We start from the raw sequence: 22,425 nt of genomic DNA, 5'->3' as shown, positions 1-22,425 counted from the left end.
GAAGGTGGGGGTGGCCCAGGGGGTTGGGGGGTGCCCACGGGAGGCTGGATGGAAGACCTCCAGCAGAAGTTCAGCACATCCAGCAGGGGTTGTGATGAAAACCAGCGCCAGTCAGGAAGTTCTGGGAGAGGAGAACCCTTGGAGATCTCAGCTGGGAGCCACGGGAGGGGACCCTGAACCCCACCCGTACCCCGGGGTGACCCTCCCTGGGGACACAGCCGTGTCCCCGTGCTGGCAGGGCTGGGGGGTTTCCCCACCTCCCAGGAATTCCCGGCCCCGAGGGAATTCTGTTCCTTTGCCACCTCCCCTTTGCCCTCAGTGATCATCGAGAAGGCGGCGGGGGACGCCGAGGCCGTGGCCTTCGATGGCCACACGTACCTGGAGTACCACAACGCTGTCACCAAGAGGTACCCGACCCCCCCGGGGGAGCTGGGGGCCAGGAGACCCCAACGGGGCTGCCTGATCCTCGTTCTCCCAGGCTTTGCCCCAAATTCCCAGCTCCAGGCCTGGCTGTGGGGCTGGGAATGGGGTGGGGGATCCCGAGTGTCCCTCAGGGATGGGACGTGTGGGACTGTCCCCAAGCCCGTGCTGGGGAGGAGCCTGGGGTGTCCGTGGGTGTGTGCTCCTTGGGAATTCCCTCTGGGAATTCTCCCTGAGCTGGAAATTCCTCCTTGTCCTTGGGAATTCCCTCTGGGAATTCTCCCTGAGCTGGAAATTCCTCCTTGTCCTTGGGAATTCTCTCTGGGAATGAGCAGAGCTGGAAATTCCTCCTTGTCCTTGGGAATTCCCTCTGGAAATTCTCCCTGAGCTGGAAATTCCTCCTTGTCCTTGGGAATTCTCTCTGGGAATGAGCAGAGCTCCCCCTGAGCTCCTCCAGGCTGGAAATTCCTCCTTCAGGAGACTCCTGTGTCCTCCTGCCTCTCCCATTCCCGGTGTCCCAGCCCTGCTGGGGAGGGTGTCTGTGTGGAGGTGCGGTGCTGTCTGTCCCTCCGTGGGTGTCTGTCTGTCCCTCTCTGGGTGTCAGTCTGTCCCTCCGTGGGTGTCTGTCCCTCTCTGGGTGTGTCTGTCCCTCTCTGGGTGTCAGTCTGTCCCTCTCTGGGTGTGTCTGTCCCTCTCTGGGTGTCAGTCTGTCCCTCTCTGGGTGTGTCTGTCCCTCTCTGGGTGTGTCTGTCCCTCCCTGGGTGTCTGTCCCTCCGTGGGTGTCTGTCTGTCCCTCTGGGTGTCTGTCCCTTCTCAATGTCGCTGTTTCTCTGTTTCCAAGCCACCTGAGCAATGAGATCCCAGCGTAAGTACGGCCCTGCCGCCCTCCCCACGTCCCCATGGTCACCCCGAGCCCCGGGGCAGCTCAGGGCAGGGCTGGGGGAGGAATCCGGGGCCTCTCCCGGGGTTTTGGGTGGCAAACTCTTCCCGTTCCCTGGGGAGGAGGGCTCGGGTGCTGCCAGCAGCTGCTCCAGCTGTGTCCCATCCAGCTGCTGTCCCCACCCTGCCACGGCCAGCTGCTGTCCCCCAGCATGCCTTTTTTAAGTTTTGGGATAAGTTTTAAGTTTAATTTTTAAGCATGATTTTAATAAGGATGAGCACAGGGAAGGAAAATCCCTGTGGTTTTCTGCTCCAGCAGCAGCCAGAGGTGTGGGAGATGGAAACTGGGGGATGGAAACTGGATCCTTGATTTTTCCAGTGTGGATGTGGCACTGGGAACCCCCCAGAACATCTCCAGGGGGATGAGGGGTCACAAAAAGGGTCAGGGCAGGAGGGTGGGGACAAATCCCAGTCCCTGGACAGCTGAGATTGGCTGTGGGTCTGTCCTGCATGGAAGGGAAGCCCTAAAAGGGATCCTAAAATTCCCTGCTCTGTGCAAGTGGGAAGGGGGGATTTAGGGGATTTGGGGGATCCCTGCCTGCCCCATCCCATCCCACCTCGTCGTGTGCCCTCAGAGCTGTGCCTGTGCATGGGGGGCTGCAGAGCCACCACCTGCATGTCCACGCCATTGGGAGGGGCTGGAAAGGGATTTTTAGGAATTTTAGGATTATCCTGAGCGTCCTCCTAAGGTGGGCAGTGCTCTCCACACTGTGAGCTCACAGTTGTCCCCGTGTCCCCTCCCTGAGCTAATCCCTGCTGCCTTGCAGAGGGAATGTCACCATTCCCAGCTTTTTTCCAGCCAGTTTGGGCTGTGCTTCCCATAAAAGTGGATTTTTCCTCCTTCAGGGAAGCTCCAGGGGAAAGTCAAGAGGAAAGGAAAGAGGAAAGGAAAGGAAAGGAAAGGAAAGGAAAGGAAAGGAAAGGAAAGGAAAGGAAAGGAAAGGAAAGGAAAGGAAAGGAAAGGAAAGGAAAGGAAAGGAAAGGAAAGGAAAGGAAAGGAAAGGAAAGGAAAGGAAAGGAAAGGAAAGGAAAGGAAAGGAAAGGAAAGGAAAGGAAAGGAAAGGAAAGGAAAGGAAAGGAGGAAAGGAAAGAAGGAAAGGAAAGGAAAAAAGAAGGGAAATTATGGAAGGAAGGGGAGGGAAAAGGAAAGGCAAGGCAGGGTCTCCTCGCTGCCCCTCGCTTATGGCTCGCCCCTTCTCTCCCCATCCGAGGCCCGAGGCGCTGGATTTCCCCTCGGAGCCCAGGTGAGTGTCCAGCTGTGCTGTCCCTGCTCTGCCCGTGCCTCAGCATGTCCCTGTGTCCCTGTGTGTGTCCTCTGTGTCCCTGTCCTGGCCTTTTTTCCGTGAGGGATGAGCTCTGCACAGGGGGGACAGCAAAGTGCCACCAGCCCCAGGCTGAGGGACAGCAAAGTGCCACCAGCCCCAGGCTCAGGGACAGCAAAGTGCCACCAGCCCCAGGCTGAGGGCCCTGCAGGGACAGCAAAGTGCCACCAGCCCCAGGCTGAGGGCCCTGCAGGGACAGCAAAGTGTCACCAGCCCCAGGCTGAGGGACAGCAAAGTGCCACCAGCCCCAGGCTCAGGGACAGCAAAGTGCCACCAGCCCCAGGCTGAGGGACAGCAAAGTGTCACCAGCCCCAGGCTCAGGGACAGCAAAGTGCCACCAGCCCCAGGCTGAGGGCCCTGCAGGGACAGCAGGGCCGTGTCCCCCCTGGGTGCAGCATCCCTTGGGAATAAAAAGCTCTGTGGTGTCTCTCTGGTGTCTCTGTGTGTCCCACTCCGGCTGTTGCCAGGAGCCTCATGCCTGTTCCAGCGGCAAAAATCAGGATTCCAACCTGGGGAAAATCCCACTTTTCCTTCCCTCCTCCCTTGGGAAAAGGTTTTGTGCCTCTGTCCCCTTCCTGTGACAGTCCCCAGGGTGCCACGGCTGCTGTGTCACAGCTGGCAGGGACTGGTCCTTGTGCTCCATGAGGATAAAAGCAGGGAATCTCCAGAGAATCTCCTTCCTGTGTATCCCAACCCCAGGAGTGGGATGGAGATTATCCCAAAATCTGCAACTCTTTAGGGCAGCAGCTGGGACAGACCCTTCCTGTGTATCCCAACCCCAGGAGTGGGATGGAGGCTGCCCCAGCTCCGAGCTGCTCAGTGGGATGGAGATTATCCCAAAATCTGGCACCTTTAGGGCAGCAGGTGGGACAGACTCTTCCTGTGAATCCCAGGAGTGGGATGGAGATTATCCCAAAATCTGCCACTTTTAGGGCAGCAAGTAGCACAGACCCCATGGGTGAATCCCAGGAGTGGGATGGAGATTATCCCAAAATCTGCCACTTTTAGGGCAAAAGGTGGGACAGACCCCATGGGTGAATCCCAGGAGTGGGATGGAGATTATCCCAAAATCTGGCACTTTTAGGGCAGCAGCTGGGACAGACCCCATGGGTGAATCCCAGGAGTGGGATGGAGGCTGCCCCCGCTCCGAGCTGCTCGGTGGGATGGAGATTATCCCAAACCCGTGACCCTCCGGGCCAGAGGTGGGGACAGGCGGGGAGTTTATCCCCGGGGGAGGAGGAGGAGGAGGAGGAGGAGGAGGAGGAGGAGGAGGAGGAGGAGGAGGAGGAGGAGGAGGAGCAGGAGGAGCAGGAGGAGCAGGAGGAGGAGGAGGCTGAGGAGCTCCGTGGTGTCCCCGCAGCGAGAAGGCGCTGCAGTCCAACCACTTTGAGCTGAGCATCAAGACGGAGGCGACGCAGGGGCTGCTGCTGTGGAGCGGGAAGGGGCTGGACAGGGCCGATTACATCGCGCTCGCCATCGTGGACGGCTTCGTGCAGCTCAGCTACGACCTGGGCTCCAAGGCCGTCACGCTGCGCTCCAGCGTGCCCGTCAACACCAACCAGTGGGTGCACATCCGCGCCTCCCGGTGAGCCACGGCCACGGCGGGAGCGGGAGCGGGAGCGGGATTGGGGTCGGGATTGGGAACAGGATTGGGGTCTGGATTGGGATTGGGAACAGGATTGGGATTGGGATTGGGATCTCAATCGGGATTGGGATCTGGATCAGGATTAGGGATTGGGATTGGGATCTGGACTGGCATCGGGATCAGGATTGGGATCAGGATATGGGTTGGCATTGGGATCTGGATCAGGGTCAGGATCTGGATCAGGATTGGGATCGGGATCAGGATCTGGAGCAGGATTGGGATCTGGATCTGAAGTGGAATTTGGATCTGGATCGGGATTGGGACTGGATTTGGCTCAGGAATGGGATGTGGATTGGGATCAGAATCTGGGTCTGGATTGACATCGGGATCTGGATCAGGATCTGGATTGCAATCAGGATCGGTAGTTGGGATCAGGATTGGGATCTGGATCAGGATCAGGATTGGGATCAGAATCTGGGTCTGGATTGGGATCTGGATTGGGATCAGGATTGGATTGAGGTCAGGGTCAGGACTGGGATGTGGATCAGGAGTGGGATCTGGATTGGAATCAGGATTGGACTGGGGTCAGGATCAGGGTCAGGATTGGGATTGGGATCTGCATCTGGATTGGGATCTGGATTGGGATCTGGATTGGATTTGGGTCAGGGTTGGGATTGGGGTCAGAATCGGAGTCAGGGTCAGGATGGAGTAGCTGGGAGTGAGGCAGCTTCTCCAGCTGAGCCCCGTGATCCCCAAGGATCTCTCCTTGGATAAGAACTCTCAGGACTTTGGGCCTGGAAGCCAAAGCTTAGAATTAAACCCAGGATTTGATCTGAGACCTTGGAAAAGGCTTCCAGACTTAGGTGCTGGAAGTGAGAATGTGGATTTGTAGTTCAAAGCAGAGACACGTCAAGTAAAGGAAAGTTTAGGGTTTTAGAGTTTAAGATAAAGAAAAAATATAGTAACTACAGCCCTGCAGCTGGAAAAGCACTGGTGGGGATATCCCAGCAATGGGGTGGAGGTTACCCCAAAATCTGCCCCCCTTTAGGGCAGCAGGGGGAACAGGTGAATCCCAATCCTAGGGGCGGGATGGAGTTCTTCCCAAAATCCGCCCCCCTTTAGGGCAGCAGGGGGGACAGACCCCACAGGTGAATCCCAATCCCAGGGGCGGGATGGAGTTCATCCCAAAATCCGCCCCCCTTTAGGGCAGCAGGGGGGACAGACCCCACAGGTGAATCCCAATCCCAGGGGCAGGATGGAGCTCATCCCAGAATCCGCCCCCCGGGGGTTCCCGGTGTCAGGAGTTGCAGGGAGCAGCTCGGGGTGGCTCTCGGGGCCGCTCCTGAATCCTGCTCTTCTCGTCCCTCGGGAGCAGGGTGCAGAGGGAGGGCTCCCTGCAGGTGGGGAACGAGGCCCCCATCGCCGGCTCCTCTCCTCTCGGGGCCACCCAGCTGGACACGGACGGGGCGCTGTGGCTGGGTGAGTCCGGGCGAGGGACGTGCCGCTGTCCCCGGGGGGCTCAGAGCGGCACGGGGCTGGGGATCCTGGGGATGTTTGGGATCTTGGGGATGTCCCTCCCTCCCTTCAACGCCATCCTGTGGCCTCTCAGGTGGCTGGAAAATGCCCTGTCCCCTGTGCTGTCCTGTCTGTCTGTCCCCTATCCCCTGCCCTGAGCTGACGCTGTGCCATTTCAGGGGAGCTGTCCCCTGTCCCTGTGCTGTCCCTGTCCCTGTGCTGTCCCTGTCCCTGTGCTGTCCCCTGTCCCAGCTGACCCCTGCTCCATTTCCAGGAGGGTTGGACAAGCTGAGTGTTCCCAGCGCCTGCCCAAGGCCTTCAGCACGGGTTTCAGGGCTGCATGCGGGACGTGCCCCTGTGCCCTGTGCCATCCCCTGCTCTGCCCCTGTCCCCTGCTCTGTCCCCTGCTCTGCCCCTGTCCCCTGCTCTGTCCCCTGCTCTGTCCCTGCTCTGCCCCCGTCCCAGCTGACCCCATTCCCTTTCCAGGGGGTCTGGACAAGCTGAGCGTGCCCCAGCGCCTGCCCAAGGCCTTCAGCACGGGTTTAATGGGCTGCATGCGGGACGTGCCCCTGTCCCCTGGGCTGTCCCCTGGGCTGTCCCAGCTGCTCTGTCCCCTGCTCTGTCCCCTGTGCTGTCCCTGTGCTGTCCCTGTCCCAGCTGACCCCTGCTCCATTTCCAGGGGGTCTGGACAAGCTGAGCGTGCCCCAGCGCCTGCCCAAGGCCTTCAGCACGGGTTTCAGGGCTGCATGCGGGACGTGCCCCTGTGCCCTGGGCTGTCCCCTGCTCTGCCCCTGTCCCCTGCTCTGTCCCCTGGGCTGTCCCTGTCCCAGCTGACCCCATTCCTTTTCCAGGAGGGTTGGACAAGCTGAGCGTGCCCCAGCGCCTGCCCAAGGCCTTCAGCACGGGTTTCAGGGCTGCATGCGGGACGTGCCCCTGTCCCCTGGGCTGTCCCCTGGGCTGTCCCAGCTGCTCTGTCCCCTGTGCTGTCCCCTGCTCTGTCCCCTGTGCTGTCCCTGCTCTGTCCCTGTCCCAGCTGACCCCATTCCCTTTCCAGGGGGTCTGGACAAGCTGAGCGTGCCCCAGCGCCTGCCCAAGGCCTTCAGCACGGGTTTCGTGGGCTGCATGCGGGACGTGCTCGTGGACCGGCGGGAGCTGCACCTGCTGGAGGACGCCCTGAACCAGCCGCGGATATTGCACTGCTCGGCCAAATAGAGCCCCGGGACCTCCCTCCCTGCCCCCTCCTCCCTCCCTCCTGCCTATTGCTGTAATTATTTTCTATTTTTGTAAACTTATTGCTTTTTATATTTTTGGGGGGGACAGGGAGGGCAGGAAACCCTTTTTGCTTTCGGGCTCTCGGGGCGGCGAGGCTCGGCCCGAGCAGCAGAACAAAGCTCGACCAGGCCCCGAGAAGAACCAGAACTCTCCCACTGCAGCGTCGATCTTCTTCATACTTGAAGCTTCTTTGTTTTTGGGGTTGTTTCCCCCTTTGTTTTCCTGTTTTTTGGGGGGTTTGTTCCCAAAAACAACCCTGTTTTCCTGTGGGGGAAGCGCTGCTGGTGCTGGCGAGGCCTTGGCGGATTCACGGGGTGGGAATTCCCGCCCTGCTCCGGGCTCTGGCTCTTCCAAACCTTCTCCTGGCCCCGTGTTCACCTGAATCCTGCTGCCCCCTGTTCCTCTCACTGTAATTTATGTGTGTAAGGATCTCAAGTGCTTTTCTCCTCCGAGCTCTGCTCGAATCAGGGATGCCACGCACTGGAAGGGAGAGCGCCGGGCCCGCGCTTCGCTCCGCGCCCGCCTCGGGACTCTTTGCTGGACTCAGAGGTGCTGGGGAGGCAAAAATGTGGATTTTTCCAGCGGTTCTCCTCCTCCTCTTCCTCTTGGACACGTGCAGGAGCAGCTGTGAAACCTCATTCCCACATTTCGTGTTCATCCAGACGTGTCCTGACCCTCCCCAGCCAGCGAGCCTTGGCCTCCCTCATGCTGGGGATCACTTGGAGCTCCTCTCCAAGAGCTGGGAATTCTCTCCCTCTTCCAAAAGGACCAGGAGATTCCCTTTTCCCTCCTCAGAGATCTCCTGGATGTGTCCTTCCACACCCCACAGCGTTCTCCAGCCTCTTTCTCCCAGCCTGGCAAGGCAGAGCTGCCACTGGAGCCTCTCCCACCAAGAGAATTTGGGATTTTTCACCTTGGACTTGGAGTTTTTGGGTCTTCCACATCCTCTGGGTGCTTCCAGCCCAGCAGGAACAGCTCCAGCAGGAGCAGGAGCGAGGCTGGGGGAGTATTTGGGGCAATTTGAAGCATTTTCTTCCAGGAAAGGAAAATTTTGGGGCCAGTTCTGATGTTTCTGGGGTTTGGCTGCAGCTCGGGGTCTCCTGGATGTGAAGAACAGAAGGAAGAAATCCCATCTTCCTTTGGGATTCCTTCTCCATGGAAGGATTTCCTGCTGCTTTGTGGCCTCTGTGTCCCTTTCCCACCCTCAGCCTGAATTTCTCTGTGGAAAAACGACTTTAGGGAATTCACCTGTGGGATCCCACCGGGTTCTGGGTGGGAGTTCCTGCCCAAGGTGCCAAAATTTGGCTTTTTTCCCCTAAATTTCTACCCCACCTTGCAGGGCACCCTTTGAAATGGGGGTTTTGGCACCAACTTTTGAGCCAGGAAAGGTCAAATTTCTTCTCTCAGGGTGAGCTCTGAACAAAGGTGGAACCAAGAGGGAAAACCAATGGAAAAACCACTTGGATCTGCTTTGATTTCATTTATTTGATTTAAAAAAAAATAAATATTCCCAACCTGTGACATTCCTGTGGAAAATGCAGGGTTAAACATTCCACGGGGGCTGTGCCCTGTGTGGGATGAGGGCTCTGCTGTGCCTGGGGCTTCCGGGGGTGCCAAAATTCCCATTTTTTGGGTCAGTGTTGAGATTCCTGGTGGGAAGTGCTGGGGTGGGGTGGGAGGGAGGGGTCTGGGAATCCCCCAGTCCATATTTTGGGAATGGCATTCCCAGCTGGGCTGCTGTTCCAGCTCCAGAGGGATGGGGAAGCTGCTGATTTTCAGGAATGAAAAAACAACAAAAAAACCCCCAAGAATTGAACAAAAATAAATCTTAAAAACTCATTCTGCTTTGGCTGGGGCTTGGAAATGCCTTAAACCAGGATTTGTGTCCTCGTGGGGGAGCATTTGGAATTTCCAGCAGCGCATTCACCTGGGCTTTATTTTTAACAACATTTCTACCACAGAACGTGCAAAAAAAAAAATCAAAAAAACAACAAAAAAAAAGACATTGAGGTTGGGTGTTTTTTCTGGATTTTTTTTTTTTGCTTTTTTTTTTTTAATTTCAACCCCTGAGGTGTCCGTGGAGAGGGTGAATTCCTGCCTCTGGGAGCTGCTGGCTGGGCTGTGGCGGGCGATGCGCAGTAGAGGAGCAGCATGATGTAACCATTACTAACTCGTGTCTTTCGTCAAATCACCCAGAAATAAAGTTTGGAAACGATTCAAGAGGTTTTTAAGGGGCCTGCTGCTTCTTTTTTTTCTCCCTAGGATAAAGGAGAATCCTGCTTTTCTTGGTGCTGGTTGCTGGGCAGAGGAGGGGGAAGCTCCTGCGTCTCCTAAATTCAGTTTTTCCATCAATTCCATCCCAAATCCCAGGGTTTTGCAGGATTTTTGTGTCTTTCCTTCCCCTCTTCTGTGGTGTCAGATCCTGGGAGTCTCCACTTTTCCCTCTTTGTCTCTTTTATCCCCTCTGCACCAGGGCACCTTCCCAGCCTCTGGAATTTGGGTTTCACCTCCCAACCTCTGGAATTCTGGTGTTTCACCCTCCCAGCCTCTGGAATTCTGGTGTTTCACCCTCCCAGCCTCTGAATTTGGGTGTTTGACTGTCCCAGCCTCTGGAATTTGGGTTTCACCTTCCCAACCTCTGGAATTTGGGTGTTTCACCTTCCCAGCCTCTGGAATTTGGGTTTCACCTTCCCAGCCTCTGGAATTTGGGTGTTTGACTGTCCCAACCTCTGGAATTTGGGTTTCATCTTCCCAGCCTCTGGAATTTGGGTGTTTGACTGTCCCAACCTCTGGAATTTGGGTGTTTGACTGTCCCAACCTCTGGAATTCGGGTGTTTCCCATCTGTTCATCCAGCCCTCCCCATCCCAGCTCCTCATGGAATAATCATGGAGCTGCTCCAGAAAAAAAAAAATCCCTTTATTCCCTCAGGAACTGGAGGAACGGGGATCCTGGGAAGGGGATCCTGGGAAGGGGATCCTGGGAAGGGGATCCTGGGAAGGGGATCCTGGGAAGACCTCGGTGCATTCCCAGCCCTGGATTCCATGGAGAGCCTGGCAGCAGGATGCACGGGGACATTCCAGAGGCACGGGAAGGACATTCCAGAGGCACAAGGACATTCCAGAGGCACGGGAAGGACATTCCAGAGCCAGCGGGATGTGGGATCTGCGGCAATCCCAGGAATGCAGCAGGTCCTGCTCGGCAGTGGGGATGGAGCCGAGATCCAGGAAAGGCTTTTCTCCTGTCCCTCGTCCCCATGGAACCGAGCAGATCCTGGAGAGGGCTTTGTCCTGTTCCTCATCCCTGAGCAGATCCAGGAGGGCTTTGTCCTGTTCCTCATCCCTGAGCAGATCCAGGAGAGGGCTTTGTCCTGTTCCTCATCCCTGAGCAGATCCAGAGGCTCCTGGTGCTGCTGGAGAAGGGTTTTGTCCCAGATCCTGTCAGGGCAGCAGGTCCTGTCCCTTGTCCCCATGGAGCTGAGCAGATTCATGGGCTCTGGCTCTACTGGAATGGGGATTTTGTCCCAGATTCTGTGAGGACAACAGGTTCTGTCCCTGTTCCTCATCCCTGAGCAGATCCAGTGGCTCTGTCCCTACTGGAAGGGCGGCCGTGTGACAGATCCTGTTGGGACAGCAGGTCCTGTCCCTTGTCCCCATCCCTGAGCAGATCCAGAGGCTCTGGCACTACTGGAATGGGGATTTTGTCCCAGATTCTGTCAGGACAGAAGGTCCCATCCCTGAGCAGATCCAGGGTCTCTGGCACTACTGGAACGGGGATTTTGTCCCAAATCCTGTTGGGACAGCAGGTCCCATCGTTGTCCCCATCCCTGAGCAGCCCCGGAGCCCCGTCCCTACTGGAAGGGCAGCCGTGTGACAGATCCTGTCAGGATGGAAGGTCCCATCGTTGTCCCCATCCCTGAGCAGCCCCGGGGCCCCGTCCCTACTGGAAGGGCGGCCGTGTGACAGATCCTGTCAGGATGGAAGGTCCCATCGTTGTCCCCATCCCTGAGCAGCCCCGGGGCCCTGTCCCTACTGGAAGGGCGGCCGTGTGACCGCGGCGGCGGCCGCGGTGGCTTTGGGGGGCAGCAGCTCGGGCCGGCTGACGGCCGCAGTCCGCGTGAAGCAGCGCAGGTTGCCCGTCTTGAGCGCGCACTGCACGGGCCACAGGATGATGCAGAAGAGGATGATGAGCAGCGCCGAGAGCAGCACGATGCGCTTCCAGTCGTCGCAGATCTCGCAGCGCGACAGCCGCCCCGCCAGCCCCGCCGGGGCCGCCTCGGCGCTCTCGGCCTTGCTCATGGCCACGTCGATGGACACGCACGACTCGGGGTTCTCGGCGTCGGCGTCGTCGGCGCAGCGGCAGCAGAGCTTGGTGCCGTCCATCCAGAGCTGGCGCTCGCGCTGCAGCTCGGGCGGCAGCGTGGCCAGCAGCTCCTTGCTGGTGCGCAGGCCGGGCGCGCCCTGGCTGGGCAGGCTGGTGGGCTGGCGGCAGAAGGGGCACGGCAGCAGCTCCTCGCCGGCGCCCAGCGCCGCGCTCAGCCGCGCCACGCACTCCAGGCAGAACACGTGCGAGCACTGCAGCAGCTTGGGCGTCTTGAAGGTGTTGTCGTAGGTGTTGAAGCAGATGGAGCACTCGACGGGCGAGGCGGGCTTGGGCGAGCCGGGGCTGGCGCAGCTCGGGGAGCCCGCGGGCGAGCGGCCCTTCCTGCGCCCGTCCGGCGCGGGTGGCACCGCGATGGGGCTCAGCGGCAGCGGCGGCGCGGCGGGCGCGGGGCTGGACGGGGACTGCGCGGTGCTGGAGTGCCAGAGGTGCGGGAAGCAGGACATGATGGAGCCCCCCGGGGGGAACGGAGCCCGCCGAGACCCTGCAGGGCAGGAGCACAAGGGATTCACTGCAGTGCCTATTCCCAACTGTTCTGTTCTATTCTATATGAATTTATTGTATTCTATTTCATTGCATTCTATTCTATTCCATTTTGATTTCTTTTATTTTTTCTATATTTTTATTTTAATTTATTTTATTCTATTTCATTGCATTCTATTCTATTTAAATTTCTTTTATTTTTTCTATTTTTTTAATTCTAATTTATTTTATTCTATTCTATTGCATTCTATTCTATTCCATTTTAATTTCTTTTATTTTTTTCTATTTTATTCATTCTATTCTATTCTACTTTATTTTATTCTATTTTATTTCGTTCTATTCTATTCTACTTTAATTTATTTCATTCTATTTTATTTCATTCTATTCTCTATTAATTTATTTTATTCTATTCCATTCCATTATTTAATTATTATATTTAATGATTTTATTTTATCATTTTGTTTTATTTTATTCTTTTATTCTTTTCTTTTCTTTTATGCTTTTCTTTTATTTAATTGTTTTCTTTATTTATTTAGTCAGAATCACCCACTTTTTATTTCTTTTTATTTAATTTCTTTTCTTCATTTATTCAGAATCACTCTCTATTTCCTTTTATTTCTTTTTTTTATTTATTCTGAATCACCCACTTTTTATTTCCTTTTATTTCTTTTTATTTAATTTCTTTTCTTTTATTCATTTATTCAGAATCACCTGCTTTTTATTTTATTTATTTATTTGGAATCACCCACTTTTTATTTAATTTCATTTATTTCCTTCTACATCTTTTATTCTCTTTATCTCCTCAGACTCACCTGCTTTTTATTTCATTTCATTTCCTTTATTCCATCTCTTTTATTCTATTTATCTATTCAGAATCACCCACTTTTATTTATTCTACGTTATTTCATTTTATTCTCTTATTTTATTTGATTTATTCCCAGTCACCTGCTTTTAATTTATTTTTATTTTATTAATTTTATTTTTTATTAATTATTATTAATTTTATTTTTTAATTTTTAATTTTTGTTTTATTCTCCTGATTTTATCCGGCCTTGGCTCTTGGGCATCCCCAAGAACCCTTCAAGAAAAGCCCCCAGCGACGCCCCGGCCCCTTCCCACAGGAATCCTCGGGGGTCCCGGGGCCGGGAGCCAAATCCCCCAAACTGCTCCTTTTGGGGCAGAAAACGCAGAACCGGACAAATTCCCCCCAAACTGCTCCTTTTTGGGGCAGAAAACGCAGAACCGGACAAATCCCCCCCAAACTGCTCCTTTTTGGGGCAGAAAAGGCAGAACCGGACAAATTCCCCCCCAAATTCCTCTTTTTGGGGCAGAAAACGCAGAACCGGACAAATCCCCCCAGACTGCTCCTTTTTGGGGCAGAAAATGCAGAACCGGACAAATTCCGCCCAACCTGCTCCTTTTTGGGGCAGGAAACGCAGAACCGGACAAATCCCCCCCAAACTGCTCCTTTTTGGGGCAGAAAACGCAGAACCGGACAAATCCCCCCAGACTGCTCCTTTTTGGGGCAGAAAATGCAGAACCGGACAAATTCCGCCCAACCTGCTCCTTTTTGGGGCAGGAAACGCAGAACCGGACAAATCCCCCCCAAACTGCTCCTTTTTGGGGCAGAAAACGCAGAACCGGACAAATCCCCCCAGACTGCTCCTTTTTGGGGCAGAAAACGCAGAACCGGACAAATTCCCCCAAACTGCTCCTTTTTGGGGCAGAAAAGGCAGAACCGGACAAATCCCCCCCAAATTCCTCTTTTTGGGGCAGAAAAGGCAGAACCGGACAAATCCCCCCCAAATTCCTCTTTTTGGGGCAGAAAACGCAGAACCGGACAAGTCCCCCCCAAATTCCTCTTTTTGGGGCAGAAAAGGCAGAACCGGACAAATCCCCCCCAGACTGCTCCTTTTTGGGGCAGAAAACGCAGAACCGGACAAGTCCCCCCCAAATTCCTCTTTTTGGGGCAGAAACCGCAGAACCGGACGTACCCCGGGTGCCGGGAGCCGGGAGCAGAGCCGAGGATTCCATGGGGAATCTCCTAATTCTGGGAATCTCCTAATTAGGGAGCTGAGCCAGGCCTAGGAGACAGAGACACTTTCAGGGGGGATAATGGGGGAAAAAAAGGGATTTTTGGGGGGTTTGGGCAGGTCCCGGCTCCTGGGAGCTGGAATTGGGGGAAAATAAACAAAGAAAGGGGAAATTCAGGTTTTTCCTGTTAAAAATTGGAATGCTCGGCCCGGGGCTGTGAGTGCCAGCAGGAAATGGTTCAGAAACGGCTCCTGTGCCCTCGTCACCCCCAAAATCCCCCAAAATTTGGGGTGTTTTAGGCAACAGCAGCGTCCAGAGACAAATTTCAGCGCCTGGCCTTTCATCCTGCCTGGAATGCCCCAAAATTTGGATTATTTTAGCAATATCTGCATCCAGACCCAAATTTTGTGATTCATCCTTCTTAAAATCCTCCAAAATTTTGGTTATTTTAGGCAACACCTGCACCCAGACCCAAATTTCAGCTCCTGCCTGGAAGTTCAGGAGCCCAAATCCCAAAAAAATTGGGTTACAAATAATCCCTGTCCCTTCAGCCTTCTTGGAATCACCCCGAAATTCAGATTATTTTAGGCAACACCTGCATTCCAGAACCAAATTTTGAGCTTCATCCTTCTTAAAATCCCCCAAAATTCAGATTATTTTAGGCACCACCTGCACCCAGACCCAAATTTCAGCTCCTGTCCCTTCATCCTTCCTGGAATCCCCCAAAATTCGGATTATTTTAGGGAACACCTGCATCCAGACCCAACTTTTCAGCTTCACCCTTGTTAAAACCCCCCAAAATTGGGATTATTTCAGGCACCCCCCGCAGCTCCCGTCCCCGAAAGCCGCAGGAAATTCCCGAGGATTTCCCAGCCCATTTTTTTGGGATGTGTCACCGGCACCGGCCACGCTCAGCTGTAATTACAGCTCGGCCCAGCAATTAAACCCGAATTTCAATTAGCAAACACCGAATGCTCCTCACATTCCACAAGGAAAAAACCCAAAAAATCTCCATTAGTAGTAGTGTGTTATTTATAATTATTATAATTTAATCATTTATAATAATTATATTATTTACTAACTTATTAATCATTTATAATAATTATACTATTTATTAATTTTCACTATTTCTACTGTTATATTAATATATATTTATTTATCTCAATTATTTATATTTATAAATTTATATATTATATATTTATTTCTTTATTTATCTAAAAAGATATTACTATTTATATGTTTATATTTTTATATCTAGATACATATATTTAAATATATTTAAATACCTATTTACATATTTATATTATTTATTTATTTATTATATAATTCCCCTCAGAGCCACCCTTCAGAATTTCTCTTTTTTGTGCTTCTCTTCAGTTAAAGATTAATTTATTTACATTTTTTTAGGATGCAGCTTCTCCTGAGGTTAAATTTTGTGCATTTCCAGCTAATTTTAATGGGTTTTAATCCATTTTTTAAATTTTTCCTGCTTACAGATAAATCACAAATCCAAGCCCAAAGTGGCCCAAAGATGAGGAAAACCTGAGGGAGTTTTTTCCTTTTAATCTCTATTTTTTTTCCCAAATATTCCCTTTTTCCCATCCCTAAATCCATTTTTTTTTGCAGTTCCTGGGCGTTTTTCAGGGATTTTCAGGAATTCTGAGCAGCTGAGAAAGGGAGAAGCCTTGGCTTGCCCGAGCTCTCATTGCACAATTAGGAATGATGAAATGATTCATTATTAATTATTAATGATTAATGATGACTGATGACATTCCAGCTGCTCTCAGGAGCTTTTTGCTGCTCTGGCCCACGTCAGCTCCAGCACGGCAAAATCCCAAATTAAACTCAAATTTACCCCAAAATTTGCTTTTAGATAAAAATTTTAAACTTTCCTGTTTGCTAAATGTGACTGTGGCGTTACAGAAGCTTCTTGGTTTTATTAAATTGAGATTTTACTAATTTTTATCCTTTTATTCCGCTTATTTTTTGTTTGGTATTTTGATTTTTGGGGTTTGCGGATCGGTTGGAACGCAGGGATTTGGATCAAGCTGAGGATGAGACGTTTTAAATTCCTCAACCTTCCCCTCCTGCGTCTTTTTAACAGAATAATTTGATTTTTAGGGGCTGTTTTGTTTGATTTTCTGATTTTTTTTTTAATTCAGAGCCTCTCCTTTTCCCAGGGATTCACTGGGATTTTCCAGAGGTTTCAGGAAACAGCGGAGCCACCCAGGAGAGCGACACAAAGGGAGGAATTCCGTGGTTTTTGTGAATTCCAGGAATCTTTTGCACCATAAAGGCAGAGTGAGAGGGGCCACGTTCAGGATGGGCTTTAGGATTTGGGATGAGGATTTGTCCTGTCCCAGAAATTCCCATTCCACAATCCCAGATCCAGCAGTCCCTGCTCCAGCGATCCCAGTCCCAGTGATTCCCATTCCAACAATCCCAGTCCCAGTGATCCCATTCCAACAATCCCAGTCCCAGGGATCCCAGTCCCAGCGATCCCAGTCCCAGCGATCCCAGTCCCAGCGATCCCAGTTCCAAGTCCCTATTCCAGTGATCCTAATTCCAGTGATCCCAGTTCCAACAGTCCCAGTCCCAGTGATTCCCATTCCAACAATCCCAGTTCAGTTCCAACCATCCCAGTCCTAACAATCCCTTTTCCAGTGATCCCAATCCCAACAATCCCTATTCCAGTTCCCCAGTCCCAGTGATCCCAGTCCCACTGATTCCTGTCCCACGGATCCCAGTCCCAGGGATCCCAGTCTCCATTCCCCAGTCCCAGTTCCCCACTCTCCATTCCCCAGTCCCACTGGTCCCAGTCCCAGGGATCCCAGTCCCACTGGTTCCAGTCCCAGTTCCCCAGTCCCAGGAATCCCAGTCCCAGTTCCCACTCTCCATTCCCCAGTCCCAGTTCCCAGTCCCAATGATCCCTATTCCAGTTCCCCAGTCCCACTGATCCCAGTCCCAGTTCCCAGTCTCACTGATCCCAGTCCCAGGGATCCCAGTCCCAGTTCCCACTCTCCATTCCCCAGTCCCAGTTCCCCAGCCCCAGGGATCCCAGTCCCAGTTCCCACTCTCCATTCCCCAGTCCCAGTTCCCCAGTCCCACTGGTCCCAGTCCCAGGATGGCTCCATGGGATCCCCCCAGCCCCAGAAATACCTGTGCAGGTGCTGTCAGAGGAACCAAACCATCTCCCGCGCTCCCAGTCCCCGAAATCCTCCGGGAATCCCGCAGGAATCCCCGGGAACCCCCCGGGAATCCCCGGGAGCGGGGCTTGGATGTGCGGAGCGCGGACCTGCGGGGTTCCGGGAGCGGAGCCGCAGCCCAGCTGAGTTTTGTCCCTCCCTGCCCAGGTGAGTTTTATCCCTCCCTGCCCAGGTGACTTTTCCTGCTCCGCCTGCCCGGCCCCATCCGCTGAATCACTCCCGGAGTCACGGCCCGGAATGCTCCGGGAGCGCCGCGACACGGGGCGAGCGCGGCCGGGGCAGCACTGCCTTCCTCTCCGGCCTCTTCCTCGGGGATCCCGCTTTTCCAGCCTGGGAAATTCTGATTTCCAGGGATTTTTAAAAAATGTACGTCAGGGATCCCTCTTTTCCAGCCTGGGAAATTCTGATTTACAGGGATTTTTAAAAATTTTCCATCAGGGATCCCGCTTCTCCAGCCTGGGAAATTCTGATTTCCAGGGATTTTTTAAAATTTTCCATCAGCGATCCCGCTTCTCCAGCCTGGGAAATTCTGATTTACAGGGATTTCTTTTAAATTTTCCATCAGGGATCCCGCTTTTCCAGCCTGGGAAATTCTGATTTACAGGGATTTCTTTTAAATTTTCCATCAGGGATCCTGCTTTTCCAGCCTGGGAAATTCTGATTTACAGGGATTTTTAAAAAATTTCTATCAGGGATCCCGCTTTTCCAGCCTGGGAAATTCTGATTTACAGGGATTTAAAAAAAATTTCCATCAGGGATCCCGCTTTTCCAGCCTGGGAAATTCTGATTTCTAGGGATTTCTTTTAAATGTTCCATCAGGGATCCCTCTTTTCCAGCCTGGGAAATTCTGATTTCTAGGGATTTAAAAAAAAATTTCCATCAGTGATCCCTCTTTTCCAGGCTGGGAAATTCGAGTTTTCATGGTTTTTTTAAAATTTCCTGTTGTTTTCCATCCATTTCCATCATTGATCCCTCTTGAAATTATCTGGCAGGAACAGAGCAGGGGAAAGTAAAATAAAATAAAATAGAATATAAAATACAGTAAAATAAAATATAAAATAAAGTAAAATAGAATAGAATAGAATGAAAATATGAATAGAATAGAATAGAAAACAAAATAAAATAAAAAATGTTAAATAAAATAATAAAAAATAAAATAAATAAAATAAAATAATAAAAAATAAAATAAAATTAAATTAATAAAAATAACATCCGTGCCAGGGCCAGCCCCAGGCTGGTCTGGTGACTCACCAGGGCTCCTTCCTGGCAGGAGCCAGCACAGCCTCTGGAATTCCCGTTGGAATTCCGACACCTGGAACTGCAGAGCCAACACCTGGCCGGGAGCTGCTGCACGTGAGGAGGGGAAAGCCTGGGAACCGTTCCTGCTGGAGCACGGGAATTCTGGGAATGGTTTATATGGAGCCGGGAGGAGAAAAGGCTGGGAACCATTCCCTGGTTCCAGCCTGGAGCGGGAATTCCCAGCCTTGGATTTCCGGGAATGCTGCAGGGACAGGGCTGGAATTGTTCATCTGGAGCTGGGAACAGAACAAGGCCGGGAACCGTTCCCTGATAGAGCTGTGTAGCTGGAGTGGGAATTCCAGGAAAGCTGGGAATTGTTTCTCTGGAATTGTTCATCTGGAGCCGGGAGGAGAAAAGGCTGGGAACCATTCCCTGGTTCCAGCCTGGAGCGGGAATTCCCGGCCTCGGATTTCCGGGAATGCTGCAGGGACAGAGCTGGGCTCAGGGAATTGTTTCTCTGGAAATTCTCTGCACCTGGAATTCCTGGGAATGCTGCAGGGACAGGGCTGGGAATTGTTTCTCTGGAGCCAGAAGGAGAAAAGTTTGGGAACTGTTCCCTGTTTTTGGCCTGGAGCGGGAATTCCCGGCCTCTGATTTCCGGGAATGCTGCAGGGACAGGGCTGGAATTGTTTCTCTGGAGCTGGGAGGAGAAAAGGCCGGGAATCATTCCCTGGTAGAGCTGTGTAGCTGGAGTGGGAATTCCAGGAAAGCTGGGAATTGTTCATCTGGAAGTGTTTATCTGGAGCTGGGAGGAGAAAAGGCTGGGAACCATTCCCTGATAGAGCTGTGTAGCTGGAGTGGGAATTCCAGGAATGCTGCAGGGACAAAGAGCTGGGAATTGTTTCTCTGGAGCAGAACAAGGCTGGGAACCATTCCCTGGTTCCAGCCTGGAGCGGGAATTCCCAGGAATTCCCAGGAATGCTGCAGGGCCAGAGCTGGAATTGTGTCTCAGGAAAAGCTGCCAAGGGGGAGGTGGAGAGCTCAGGGTGTTTCCCCTGGATATTCCCGGTGTGCTCTCCCTGGATATTCCCGGTGTGCTCTCCCTGGATATTCCCGGTGTGCTCTCCCTGGATATTCCCAGTGTTCTCTCCCTGGATATTCCCGGTGTGCTCTCCCTGGATATTCCCGGTGTGCTCTCCCTGGATATTCCCGGTGTGCTCTCCCTGGATATTCCCGGTGTGTTTTCCCTGGATATTCCCGGTGTGTTTTCCCTGGATACCAGGAGCTGGTGAGCGTGGATGCAGGAGCTGCTGGAAAATAAGAAATAAATCAGAAACAAATCAGAAATAAATCAGAAATAAATCCGAAATAAATCAGAAACAAATCAGAACTAAATCAGAAACATTAAACACAGAATTCGCACGCGTTTGTGCTGTCAGTGTTTACTGACAGGATACACGGATGATGTTTTCCTGCATCCCGGCTCTCCCGCTTTTCCCGGCGGTGCTCAGAGCTCCCCCCTGTCCCGTGCCTGTCCCGGGCCTGTCCCGCGCCTGTCCCGCGCCTGTCCCGGGCCTGTCCCGCGCCTGTCCCGGGCCTGTCCCGCGCCTGTCCCGCGCCTGTCCCGTGCCTGTCCCGTGCCTGTCCCGGGCCTGTCCCGTGCCTGTCCCGGGCCTGTCCCGTGCCTGTCCCGTGCCTGTCCCGGGCCTGTCCCGTGCCTGTCCCGCGCCTGTCCCGTGCCTGTCCCGTGCCTGTCCCGCGCCTGTCCCGTGCCTGTCCCGTGCCTGTCCCGTGCCTGTCCCGTGCCTGTCCCGTGCCTGTCCCGTGCCTGTCCCGGGCCTGTCCCGTGCCTGTCCCGTGCCTGTCCCGCGCCTGTCCCGTGCCTGTCCCGTGCCTGTCCCGGGCCTGTCCCGTGCCTGTCCCGTGCCTGTCCCGGGCCTGTCCCGTGCCTGTCCCGCGCCTGTCCCGGGCCTGTCCCGTGCCTGTCCCGCGCCTGTCCCGTGCCTGTCCCGTGCCTGTCCCGCGCCTGTCCCGTGCCTGTCCCGTGCCTGTCCCGTGCCTGTCCCGTGCCTGTCCCGTGCCTGTCCCGTGCCTGTCCCGGGCCTGTCCCGTGCCTGTCCCGTGCCTGTCCCGCGCCTGTCCCGTGCCTGTCCCGGGCCTGTCCCGTGCCTGTCCCGTGCCTGTCCCGGGCCTGTCCCGTGCCTGTCCCGGGCCTGTCCCGGGCCTGTCCCGTGCCTGTCCCGTGCCTGTCCCGGGCCATCCCGCCGGAAGGAGTCACTTCCCGGCCGTGACGCTCGGGAATGGCTCGGGCTGACTGCGGGGTCGGGAATGTGGCCGGGAATGCCCCGGGGCCGCCTCTCCTCCTCTCCGCTTTTCCCGACCCAACGCGATCCCCGCGGCCCTCTGCTGGCAGAATTCCTGCTTTTCCCGGATCCACGGGATCCTGACACCCGGGATTCCCCATTCCTGCTTTTCCAGGACCCACGGGATCCTCACACCCGGGATTCCCCATTCCTGCTTTTCCAGGACCCACGGGATCCTGACACCCGGGATTCCCCATCCCTGCTTTTCCCGGATCCCCGGGATCCTCACACCCGGGATTCCCCATTCCTGCTTTTCCCGGATCCCCGGGATCCTCACACCCGGGATTCCCCATTCCTGCTTTTCCCGGATCCACGGGATCCTGACACCCGGGATTCCCCATTCCTGCTTTTCCAGGATCCACGGGATCCTGACACCCGGGATTCCCCATTCCTGCTTTTCCCGGATCCCCGGGATCCTGACACCCGGGATTCCCCATTCCTGCTTTTCCAGGATCCAAGGGATCCTCACACCCGGGATTCCCCATTCCTGCTTTTCCTGGATCCATGGGATCCTGACAGCCAGGGATTCCCCATTCCTGCTTTTCCCGGATCCTCACACCCGGGATTCCCCATTCCTGCTTTTCCAGGACCCACAGGATCCTCACCCCAGGGATTCCCAGGAATGCTTTGCCCTGCCCAGAGCACATCCAGGTAGGAAGGAGGGGTTGGCATTCCAAGGAATCAGGAATTCAGTGAGCTCAGGAATTCTCCATCCCCATTCCCCATTCCCATCCCATTCCCATTCCCCATTCCCTATCCCTTCCCCATTCCCATTCCCCATTCCCATTCCCCATCCCCATTTCCCATCCCAGAAAATCCTCCACGGATTTCTCTTTTTTTATATTTATAATTTTTTTTAGATTCAGTTTTGGAGCCTCGGGAGTGTTCCCCCATTTCCTTTTCTCCCTCCTTCCTTTTTATTTTAAAAAATAATATTTACAAAGCCATGGAAATGAAGGAGGATTACCTCGTTAGCTGTAATTGGGATAATTATCATATTTTATGAATATTCATGGCGGTTTTCACCTCCTACCTTTACAAACATTTGCATTTTGAGGCAGTCTTGCTTTAAAATAAAGAAAAATCCAACAAAACAAATCAATATTTTGTGTATAATTTGGAACTTCCAGTTTAGGGAAGACATCCAAAGCCTCCAGGAATCTTTTCCGTGATAATTTAAGCAGAAAAACAGATTTTCCTCAAAATAAAGGTGAGGAATAGCTCCAAATTTATCTAAATGAGGCCTTTGAGGTTTTTTATTTACGTTTTTGTCAGGGAAAAAGAAAAAACCCTGAGGGAAATCAGGAGCTGGCTTGGAAATGCCAAATTTGAATGGATTTGTGCTCCAAGGAATGAGGAAAATTCTGGGATTGAGGAAGGTGCTGCCCCTCATCCGCATGCAAAATAACGAGGGGTTAAAAGGGGAGATAAACCACATGAAAGGAGATTTTAGGGGAAATAAACCACATGAAAGGAGATTTTAGGGGAAATAAACCACATGAAAGGAGATTTTCAGGGAAAATAAATCACAATAAAGGAGATTTGTAGGGGGGAATAAACCACAGAAGAAGGAGATTTGTAGGGAGAAATAAGCCACAGGAAAAGGAGATTTTTAGAGGAAATAAGCCACAGAAGAAGGAGATTTTTAGGGGAAATAAACCACACAATT

At 53.1% G+C, this 22,425-nt stretch overlaps 2 protein-coding genes across 5 annotated transcripts in view; one reads left to right on the top strand and one right to left on the bottom strand.

Annotated features, from left to right (window-relative positions):
* Nucleotides 1-9,284, top strand: part of AGRN (agrin) — a 61,561-nt gene extending 52,277 nt beyond the window's left edge. The window contains 4 exon segments of the mRNA XM_064397455.1: nt 320-407; nt 4,042-4,266; nt 5,642-5,745; nt 6,836-9,284. Coding sequence (XP_064253525.1) covers nt 320-407; nt 4,042-4,266; nt 5,642-5,745; nt 6,836-6,993 — 575 coding nt within the window. The 3' untranslated portion in view covers nt 6,994-9,284.
* RNF223 (ring finger protein 223) lies at nt 8,776-19,937 on the bottom strand. 4 transcript variants are annotated; one of them, XR_010350231.1, is made up of 3 exons: nt 13,909-19,937; nt 9,661-11,915; nt 8,776-9,568 (listed from the first exon to the last, which is right to left on the bottom strand). XR_010350231.1 is itself a non-coding variant. In XM_064397457.1 (3 exons), the coding sequence occupies exons 2-3, from the start codon at nt 13,946-13,948 to the stop codon at nt 11,080-11,082; spliced, it is 876 nt and encodes a 291-aa protein (XP_064253527.1). In that variant the 5' UTR covers nt 13,949-13,998; nt 17,108-19,937; the 3' UTR covers nt 8,776-11,079. The 4 variants fall into 4 exon arrangements, 2 of the variants coding, with proteins under 2 accessions (XP_064253527.1, XP_064253526.1); XR_010350232.1 differs by having other exon boundaries at nt 8,776-9,780; nt 9,841-11,915; XM_064397457.1 differs by having other exon boundaries at nt 8,776-11,915; nt 13,909-13,998; nt 17,108-19,937.
* Between the last annotated feature and the right edge of the window lie 2,488 nt (nt 19,938-22,425).

Source organism: Passer domesticus, chromosome 22 (genome assembly GCF_036417665.1).
Source record: "Passer domesticus isolate bPasDom1 chromosome 22, bPasDom1.hap1, whole genome shotgun sequence".
Lineage (NCBI taxonomy): Eukaryota > Metazoa > Chordata > Aves > Passeriformes > Passeridae > Passer > Passer domesticus.
Note: the sequence above shows the minus strand (reverse complement) of the source record. Positions and strands in the feature narration are given on the sequence as shown.